This window comes from Cornus florida, unplaced genomic scaffold (assembly GCF_030987335.1).
Source record: "Cornus florida cultivar Cherokee Brave unplaced genomic scaffold, ASM3098733v1 CherokeeBrave_3.0.0_Hap2_Chr11, whole genome shotgun sequence".
Taxonomy (NCBI): domain Eukaryota; kingdom Viridiplantae; phylum Streptophyta; class Magnoliopsida; order Cornales; family Cornaceae; genus Cornus; species Cornus florida.
The window spans coordinates 18,823,162-18,832,547 of NW_026775581.1; the positions used below are offsets into that span (position 1 = coordinate 18,823,162).

Consider the following 9,386-nt stretch of genomic DNA (forward strand, 5'->3'; position numbering starts at 1 on the left):
TATATATTTTATAAAATTGTTGACTAAGGGTTGTTTAGTCAAATTTAGTTTTAAATGTGTTAGAGGGACTTGATTGCACAAAATTGAAACTTGAGGGGTGTTTTTTGCACGAGAGGGGTGTGATATGCCCTATAAGTATAGTTGAGGGGTATTTTTTGCACTTGACCCTATAAATATTAGATTACCCCATATGTGGCGTGCCTCGATGGGAGAAAGGAAAATGACAAATCATATAAATTTAAAATAATTAATCATTAATAAAATGTTAGCGAGAGAGAATATCCATGATTATTATTTTTATTATTATTATTATTATTAAGAGAGAGATGGGTGAGAGAGAGAGAGAGAGAGAGAGACGGGGTTGTTTGTGTGTGATATAGGAGAGACAGGTGTTCATTCTTCATTTCACTTTAGGTTCCTTTCATTTTATCTTTACAAACTTTGTTCCTTTACTATTCCAACCCTGATTTTGGGCAATACACATCTAAAAAGTTCCTTTTTCTCACACTTCCTCCTTTTAGTGAACTTTTTTCTGAGTGGGGTCTATATGATTTATTGACTTTAACGCGCTTCTACTTGATTTTGCTTCTGAAAGATTGTTGCAAGGTGGTTTTCTCTGCTTTTATTATTGTTTCTTACAACTATTACCATTATTATTACACCATCTTTACACACACTACTACTACTTACAGTTCAATTTCTTGGTTTTTATTTATTTATTTTTTCAAGTTCAGTCAAATAATAGTGCGTACTACATGTGCGTTGTCCTTACAATATTGTGAGTGTTAGTGATTGAGCTTCTGGGTACCACAAAATTTGAGTCTTCTTTCAATTTTCATCATCACTTCCATGGTTTTCTGAGATTTGGGATCTGGGTTCTGTGCAGGTTCTGGGTTTTCTAGTGTGACTAGAGAGATTCAGTGGCTTTTGGGGGTGTTTTCTTAGAGAGAGAAAGTCATGGGTGGAGGCGGAGCAGCAGCAAAGGCGGAGGAGCCAGCGCCACATCCACCAAAAGATCAGCTTCCCAATGTTTCTTACTGCATTACCAGCCCTCCTCCATGGCGTGAGTCTCTCTCATCCACTGTTAATTTTTTCTTATTTAGTATATTCTAGTGAGTTTTATTGTTGACTCGTATAGCATTGGCATCTCTATTGTAGTATATACAGAAGTTGTCTTAGTTAGCTATGAGTTCTGATTCTTCTGAATCTAGTTTTTTAAAGTCTGCAATTCTTCTTCTTTTTATTTTTTATTTTTTATTAGTTGGTTAATTGTGTTTGATTTTTTCTCTAAAGTTGAGAGCATATTGAAATTTCTCTTTCGCTTGTTGCCACTTTTTTTTTTTGAGTAAAATACTCCTTATTGGAAATATGGCTAAATATTGTGATTAACTTGTCCGCTGTGTGTTTTAGTGGTCAATTTCATATGTGTTTTTGTGGCTTGTTTGGAATTTGGGATCTGGTTTGATGTCTCTTGTAACTCAAGCTCTCTGCTTACTTTTGATATAGCTGAAGCCAAGTTTGAGGGGTTTTTATTTTATTTATTTATTTTTATTTTTCTTGGACCCCTTTCCATACTATATATATCCTTTCCATCTCCAGATTGTCATTCAACTTATGGCAAAAGTAAATTACATCTGAATTAATTCCACCACAACCATTTGAGTTAGGTTATGCAAAAAAGGGTCATCGGTCAGTGTGTTCCCCATTAATTGAGGGTGCTATGGGAGTAGATTGAATACAAACCTCACTGTTGGCATTTGAGGTTGTTATGCAAAAACTTTTAAGTTCTTAGACGTCGTCCAAATGACATTTCAATAAATATGATGTAGCCATTCCGCAAAGATTCTCTCTCATTCGGGTCAAAGTCAAGCATCTTTGAGTTTTTCACTTCATAAATTTATAATTGCATGACGTTGTTTCCTTCACTGGGTTCACCTAATTAATCAAATTTGTGCATATTTTTTATGCAGCCGAGGCTATCATTCTTGGTTTTCAACATTATTTAGTGATGCTTGGCACAACAGTTCTCATTCCCACTGCTCTTGTTCCTCAAATGGGAGGAGGCAATGTAAGGCCTAAGAGTGTGAACTTACATTTCTTGCTAATTTTTTTTTTTTTAAATGGTCTTGTTACAAGTATATTAGGTCATAATCTCACTGCAACCGCATTTGCCTTTCTTACAGGAGGAGAAAGCGAAGGTGATCCAGGCACTGCTTTTTGTTTCTGGGTTGAACACACTGCATCAAACATTATTTGGGTCTAGATTACCTGCTGTGATTGGAGGGTCATACACATTTGTTGCACCTACAATTTCAATCATCCTTTCTGGTCGATTCAACGATCCGGACCCTATAGAGGTTTGCAACCTAAATTCCATCCCATTGAGTCTGGTGTTGTTTAGATGGAACATCAAGCTGTGTATTGTGATGATTATTAAACAAAAATGCACAAAACTATTATTTCCCGATGTGTTCTTCCAGGGTTCTTATGCACGTGTGCACTTCTGAAAACTATTTTTTAATAACTCGAAAGTTAAGAATGTGAAAAACGCGACACTTTTTGTTTTTATCCTATTACGGCTTCGCATCAATGATCAATGCAGTAATCTTGTCAACGTTCCTATATTCACCCAAGCACTGGGGATGAACATTCAGTTTTTATTTTATTTTATTTTATTTATTTATTTTATTTTATTTTTAAATTTTATAAATGATGAGCATTCAGTTTGGATGGCAATATTTTCCTATTTTCCTTTTTTGGTAAGAATATATCATTCAATTATGGATATCCTCTATTTGCTCACTACAAAAGAAAGGAAAGACAAAGAAAGAAATTGAAAATTCACATATCCAAAAGGCAGAGTTATCTTTATGATATTCAGTTCTAACTATGTGAAAATTATTATTTTCTACTCAGAAATTTAAGAAGACAATGCGTGCAACCCAGGGTGCCCTTATAGTTGCTTCAGCTCTTCAGATAGTCCTCGGCTTCAGTGGCCTTTGGCGTAATGTCGTCAGGTTGGTTCAGAATTTTAAAAATGCATAAATTTCTTTTGACTATGCTGAGATAACTCGTATTTTTTAATTTTTTATTTATTTTTAAATCATTTTTGTAAGGCAAATAGCTTGGTTGGACTTTTGAGCTTGCCATGATATGAATTCATCACGTAAAATACCAGATCAGGAGCTATTCAAGATGTCTTCTCAATTGGACTTGTTCTGATTGGTTCAAAGTAACTTTGACTTGAGTTGCTCTGTGCCAATCTGATTTCTGCAGCACACATTTTTTGGGTTTAGCTCCTTTTGTTCATACTTAATATTAACCATATCCAATGTTTGCTTGGACTGGAATGTAATAGAGAAATCTGAATGCTCTGTTTTGACCACTTCCCCATTGAAATGTCGTAAAATCTACATTTTCAGGTTCTTGAGTCCACTGTCAGCTGTTCCTTTGGTTGCTCTTGCTGGCTTTGGGCTTTATGAGTTTGGTTTTCCTGGGGTAAGTATTCTTTTTCCTGCATTTTGGATGGATCATGGAATCATAAGGTTCTATGACTTCTCTGTGTGTGTGAGCGCATCTGCGTGCTTGCTTGTTTGTCAGTTTTTCTCCACTGGATAATGACTGTCACCTTGGTTGTGTAGGTTGCGAAATGTGTTGAAATTGGACTGCCAGAGCTGATTATTTTAATTATTTTCTCACAGGTAAATTTCTTTGATGTATCAAAAAAAAAAAAATTGTTACGTGTAATAGTCGCTTGCATTTAATTATTGAAAAGATCGTATCAGTTTCCATGCTTAACCTTATCTTGGAAATATTTTTGTCGACTGAATCAATTTATGTCATTGCTTGTTGGCAGTATTTATCCCATTTTATACACTCAGGAAAGAACATCTTTGATCGTTTTGCTGTTATATTTTCGGTGGTGATTGTATGGATTTATGCACACCTACTCACTGTTGGTGGGGCCTATAATGATAAGCCACCAAAAACACAAACAAGCTGCCGTACTGATCGTGCTGGACTTATTGATGCTGCTCCTTGGTAAAGCAACTTCTGTTCCTGTTACTAATTACTTGAGCATTTCTCTGTTGTTACATATAAAGTGATGATTATCCCATACTCGAGTATGTTTGAGATCAAAGTGACTGGAGGTGCTGTACTTTTTTCTTTTTTTTTTTTTCTTTTCCGTTGAACATTGCTAAACTTTGCCATTATATCATGCTCTTCTGTTGTTTTTGAAGTAATAGCGAATGAGCTCAGTGTTTTCATGTCTAATAGTGAGGATATGAAACAAATTGTGAACATATATATATTGGTTTTTTGAGCTTTGGTTGTCCATATTTTCATTTGGGAAAGCTCTGAATTTGCAGACCACTGCTATGTGGGTTGTCTAGAATACAGTCCAAATGCAAGAGAGCTTGTGAAGCAATACATTTTAATTTTGTCAAGTTTGGCTGGAATTCTTTCTTTCTTTTAAATGGTGGTGTTCATCATGTGTCTGCTCCCTGAATTCTTCCTTCTTTATATAGCACTGAACTTTAATTTTTTTTTTTTTGATGTGTATATATAGGACTGAACTAAACATTGAATTGGGGTGTAACAAGTAATTTTTTTTTTTTTTTTTGATAAGTGAGGTGTAACTAGTAATTTTGGAACAAGAATGTGATTTATATCAATTATTCTAACGATCACTTCATATATTATGTGGGTTTGCATTTGCAGGATAAGAGTTCCATATCCCTTTGAATGGGGAGCACCTTCATTTGATGCTGGCGAAGCCTTTGCCATGATGATGGCTTCATTTGTTGCTCTTGTAGAGGTTTGTTTTCCTCTGAGTCCAACTGAACTAAAGATTGAAGTGCTTTGTCATTCTTGTGGTTCCGGTGGTTGTGACTATGTATATATTTATTTATGTATTGATAGGTATGATCGTGGTTGCTGTTATATTATCAGCATTATCATCACTTATGGAATAAATCTACCGCAGCCTATATTTCCTACTATTTTGTTTTTCTTTTTTTATTCTGATTATTTGTCAATGACTTCTTGTTGGGGTAACTGAACCATTTTTCACTAGTGCAACTTAAAGACGCCATATTAAAAGTTGAATGGTCAATTATACTTGTTTACTTGCGAGCGTACTTGCATCTAATTGGGTGTTATGAGTGGTCATATCTATTGTACCTAATACTTAAATTCACACTAAATTTTCATTGCTTCATAAATAGATTGTTTCTTACATTTTTTAATAATATATGCAGTCCACTGGTGGCTTCATTGCGGTTGCAAGATATGCAAGTGCAACCCCATTGCCACCTTCTATTCTCAGCCGTGGTGTTGGTTGGCAGGTAAACCAAATGCATTGTTTTTTAGCAGTATGATTTAACTTAAGAATACATAGTTACAAGTCTTGGTTGAAATTGGTTGTTTTCTTCATGTTGTGAGATCATTTGATTCACTTCCTTATAACTTCTTAAGTTTCCAACTAGGAAGCACGGACAAGCCTGATACATGTCGGACATGCCAAAAAAGTGTCTTTTTTTTTTTTTTTTTTTTTTTTTTGCATATTCGGACACGGCACGGACGCACCGTGGACATGCATCGGACACGCCATGGATGTGTGCAACACACGTGTCCCATTCTTGGGGATTTTTTTTTTTTTTTCAAAGTAAGGCACTTGGGGATTTTAAGAAAGTTTTAGAAAGAAATCTAGGTTGAAATATAAAATATAGGGAGTTGCTTAATAGCTTTCAATAAAATGATGGTCATTAAATAATTACCTAAAAGTTGTCATTTTATAAAAAGAATTTTATATTAAACAATCAGATAGTTGTGCTTATATTTTAGTTCAAAGGTACAAACTCTTGCATGATCATTTTTTATTCTCTTTTGTTCTCCACCTAGGAAGCATGGACACACTTAAAATGGCAAAGAATCCATGTTGGACATATGTCGGATACGGACACGCGCTAGACACGCCTCGACACATGTTGGACACGCTAAAATACGTGTTTAATTTTTTTTAATTTTTTTGAATATTTGGACACGTCGTGGACACGCCATGGATACATGTCCGACACGCCTGTCGCATTCTTGGGTTTTTTTTTTTTTTTGATAAGTGCATTCTCGGACATTTTTAAGAAAGTCGTGTTGAAGTGTAAAAATGAGGTATTGTTTAATAACTTCCCATAATATAGGTAAATATGAGGAATTGTTTAATAACTTTCCATAATATAGTAGTCGTTACATAATTACTTAAAAGTTGTTTTTTATAAAATAAAATTATATTAAAATAATCATATATTTAGGCTTATATTTTAGTTCAAAGATTCAAACTCTTGCACGTTACCTTTGGCTATCTCCTCCTCTTCTTATTTTCTTTCTTCACAAACCTTGATACTTCTTTTTTCCTGTGCCAACAATATTTTTCGTCGTTTCCATGAATTTCTTCTCTTCTATGGATTCTTACCTTTATTTTCATCTAATCCTTATTACTTTTTCTAACAATACCCTAATCCTCTTTCTTTCTTTGTTATTTTTTCCCAACAAAACACAAATTTTTTTTTCATTAGTAGGTTGATAAAAGATAATATTACTCTTAATTTCTTAAAGTACAACATCATATATATATATATATATATATATATATATATATATATATATATATAGATTATTCGCCGTGTCCCCGCCATGTTTGTGTCCTAATTTTTTAGGATTTGCCGTGTCGCCGTGTACGTATCATGTCGTATTTGTGTCCCATATCCGTTTCCGTGCTTCTTAGAGCTTTTCTTAATGTAAAAACATACATGACAGACACAAAAAATAAAAAGTGAGAATATTAAATGGATATGAAATTGCTACTAAAGGTGTATTTATATGTACATGGATTACAAATGGTGAAAGCATTCATCCTCTGTAATAGTGCTTGATTCCAAAGCACACTCTTTGATGAGCATTTAGTTGTCACACACACACACACACACACACACACACACACACAAAGGAGAGAGAGAAACAAAGATACGCTGTGAATGGAAAGATTCAGGAGACTCTAATGTGAGTTAAACCATCCAATCTGTGGGATAATCTTGACCTAACAACTGTATGACAAGAAAGAACTGTGGTTGGAAAAAAAAAAACCTTGATTGAAAAATATGGTTGTAAAATATGTTTTAAAACAATAGGGATTTTCTTAATACTCTCTCCCTCCCTTGGGCTTTCATCCACTCTTTTGTGGGTTTGGGCCTTCGGGTTGCTGGGGCTTGTCGAGGAAGGTAAGGGTCTAGCCTTAAGTTGTCCATTGGATGATATACCTATGTGGACCAAGTTTCTCTACTTTTTGTGCGTATGAGAATCAAATTTCAGTTGTATATTAATATGGTTATCTATGTTCTCAGGGAATTGGCATTTTTTTGTGTGGTTTGTTTGGAACTGCGACCGGAGCATCGGTATCTATGTAAGACTTTCTATGAGTATCTTTCAGCTTTGTTAGCCTTATATTTATATTAACTGAAAGTTTGAAACAGGACTTTCTTAATGACTCAAGGACTAATAAATTTGGTTTCCCTGCAGTGAAAATGCTGGTCTTTTGGCATTAACACGTGTTGGCAGTCGAAGGGTGGTGCAAATATCTGCTGGGTTCATGATTTTCTTTTCCATTCTTGGTAAGCTATTTGTGTGAGAGGTTTGAATGCTTGTGAATTACTAATTTTCTATCTGATTGGTCACTTCTTTGTGACCATTAAGTTTGTTTAGCCAAAAGAAAATTATGTTCCAAACTATAATCAAATCTATATAATTGCTCAGGTAAATTTGGAGCAGTCTTTGCTTCAATTCCAGCACCAATCGTTGCTGCGTTGTATTGCCTATTCTTTGCTTACGTGGGTAAGTGTAGTGTGCAACTAGCTCGTACAAGGAATCTTAACCTCTGATACATGTATCGATTTAATGATACATTTTTTCTCATGAACATGCAGGTTCGGTGGGCTTGAGTTTCCTTCAGTTCTGCAATCTCAACAGCTTCCGAACAAAATTTATATTAGGCTTCTCTATCTTTATGGGCTTGTCCATACCCCAGTACTTCAATGAGTACACGGCAATTCAAGGATATGGTCCCGTTCACACCAGCGGGCGATGGGTATGCATTAAAATTCATCAACCCCCTAAATCTCTCTTTTCTTTACTCTTTAAAGTTAGTGCTAAAATCTTTCATTCCATTACTCTTTTAAATTTGTGGTAAAATCATGTCATGTCCGTGAGCTCCACCACTGACAGAAATGTCATTTGTTTTTCTTACTGGGCAGTTCAATGATATAGTTAATGTCCCTTTCTCGTCGGAAGCATTTGTCGCGGCCATCATTGCATTTTTCCTGGACAACACACTGCACAAGAAGGAAAGTTCAATAAGGAAAGACAGGGGTAAGCATTGGTGGGACAAATTCAAGTCATTTAAGACTGATACAAGAAGTGAGGAATTCTATTCTCTGCCCTTCAAGCTAAACAAATATTTCCCGTCCGTATGATTCTGCGTGTCACTTGAGTTATAAGGTGGTGTTATAAAATCATGTTTCGCCAACCCTTTCTTGTAGTTATTTGTGGGAAGTACTAGCATATATTGGTCTTTTTCCATGTTTATCGTATTATTATTACATGCTAAAGCAGTAAAAAGTAGTATCTTCAGTTACCGGATTATTTAGACCATTTATTTATTTAGTTTTATTGTAAATCCAATGGGTGGTATGGAGTTGAAGCAGCAATGAAGCAAGTTCACTGATTTTCCTATACAGTTGTGATATTTGCTGTACAAGTTATGATTCCTACATCTGCATATTCAAATTTTTGGAAACAATCTTCCATTTTATTGGGTATGCTGTGAACCAAATAAGATATGTAGAATAAACTGATTTTGTTAGTTGGTGTATGACTATTTTTGATTTATGAACTTTGTTGAGGTTGTGCCAATATTTCTCCCAGTGGGATTCTGAAGCAGATTATGTACAAGATGATCTGTTTACTTGACTGAGTCACACACACACACACACACTACACACACACACCGACACACACACCCACCCCTTCCATTTGGGCTTAAGCTGGATTTGAAAATAGGATGAGAATGTAATTAGTAACATGCCCTCTTATACGTTATAGCTTAAACAGATTGTTGGGTCATTGAAATTTTAGGAAAAAGTGAAATTACTTCTATTGGCTCATTTGTTTTTACTACATTTCTTTATATACCACAAAGAGGCCTTTTGTTGGTGCTGATAAATATGCCTTATTGGTGTAACCTATCATGTCCTTTTCTGGAGTGAGTGAGTGAGATTCTCCTTTCTTGTCTACGTTCAAAACTCCCAGTGGATAAGATGCCCTAGAATCATTTCACT

General features: G+C 35.1%; 1 protein-coding gene across 3 annotated transcripts; it reads left to right on the top strand.

The window, feature by feature from the left end:
- The first annotated feature begins 437 nt into the window (after positions 1-437).
- Positions 438-8,920, top strand: LOC132287193 (nucleobase-ascorbate transporter 6-like). 3 transcript variants are annotated; one of them, XM_059789727.1, is made up of 15 exons: positions 438-606; positions 887-1,063; positions 1,971-2,068; positions 2,184-2,357; positions 2,917-3,017; positions 3,423-3,498; positions 3,642-3,701; positions 3,857-4,041; positions 4,723-4,819; positions 5,262-5,348; positions 7,398-7,456; positions 7,573-7,664; positions 7,807-7,884; positions 7,977-8,137; positions 8,304-8,920. In XM_059789727.1, the coding sequence occupies exons 2-15, from the start codon at positions 958-960 to the stop codon at positions 8,520-8,522; spliced, it is 1,593 nt and encodes a 530-aa protein (XP_059645710.1). In that variant the 5' UTR covers positions 438-606; positions 887-957; the 3' UTR covers positions 8,523-8,920. The 3 variants fall into 3 exon arrangements, with proteins under 3 accessions (XP_059645710.1, XP_059645711.1, XP_059645709.1); XM_059789728.1 differs by lacking the exon at positions 438-606 and adding an exon at positions 639-804; XM_059789726.1 differs by lacking the exon at positions 438-606 and adding an exon at positions 639-778.
- The last annotated feature ends 466 nt before the right edge of the window (positions 8,921-9,386 follow it).

Bases quoted from the DNA above. Each gene is read 5' to 3' on its own strand.
- LOC132287193 (XM_059789727.1), top strand. From the start codon at position 958: ATGGGTGGAGGCGGAGCAGCAGCAAAGGCGGAGGAGCCAGCGCCACAT. The intron at 3,499-3,641 runs GTAAGTATTCTT...TTGGTTGTGTAG, and splicing joins ATGAGTTTGGTTTTCCTGGG to GTTGCGAAATGTGTTGAAAT. The intron at 4,820-5,261 runs GTTTGTTTTCCT...TAATATATGCAG, and splicing joins CATTTGTTGCTCTTGTAGAG to TCCACTGGTGGCTTCATTGC.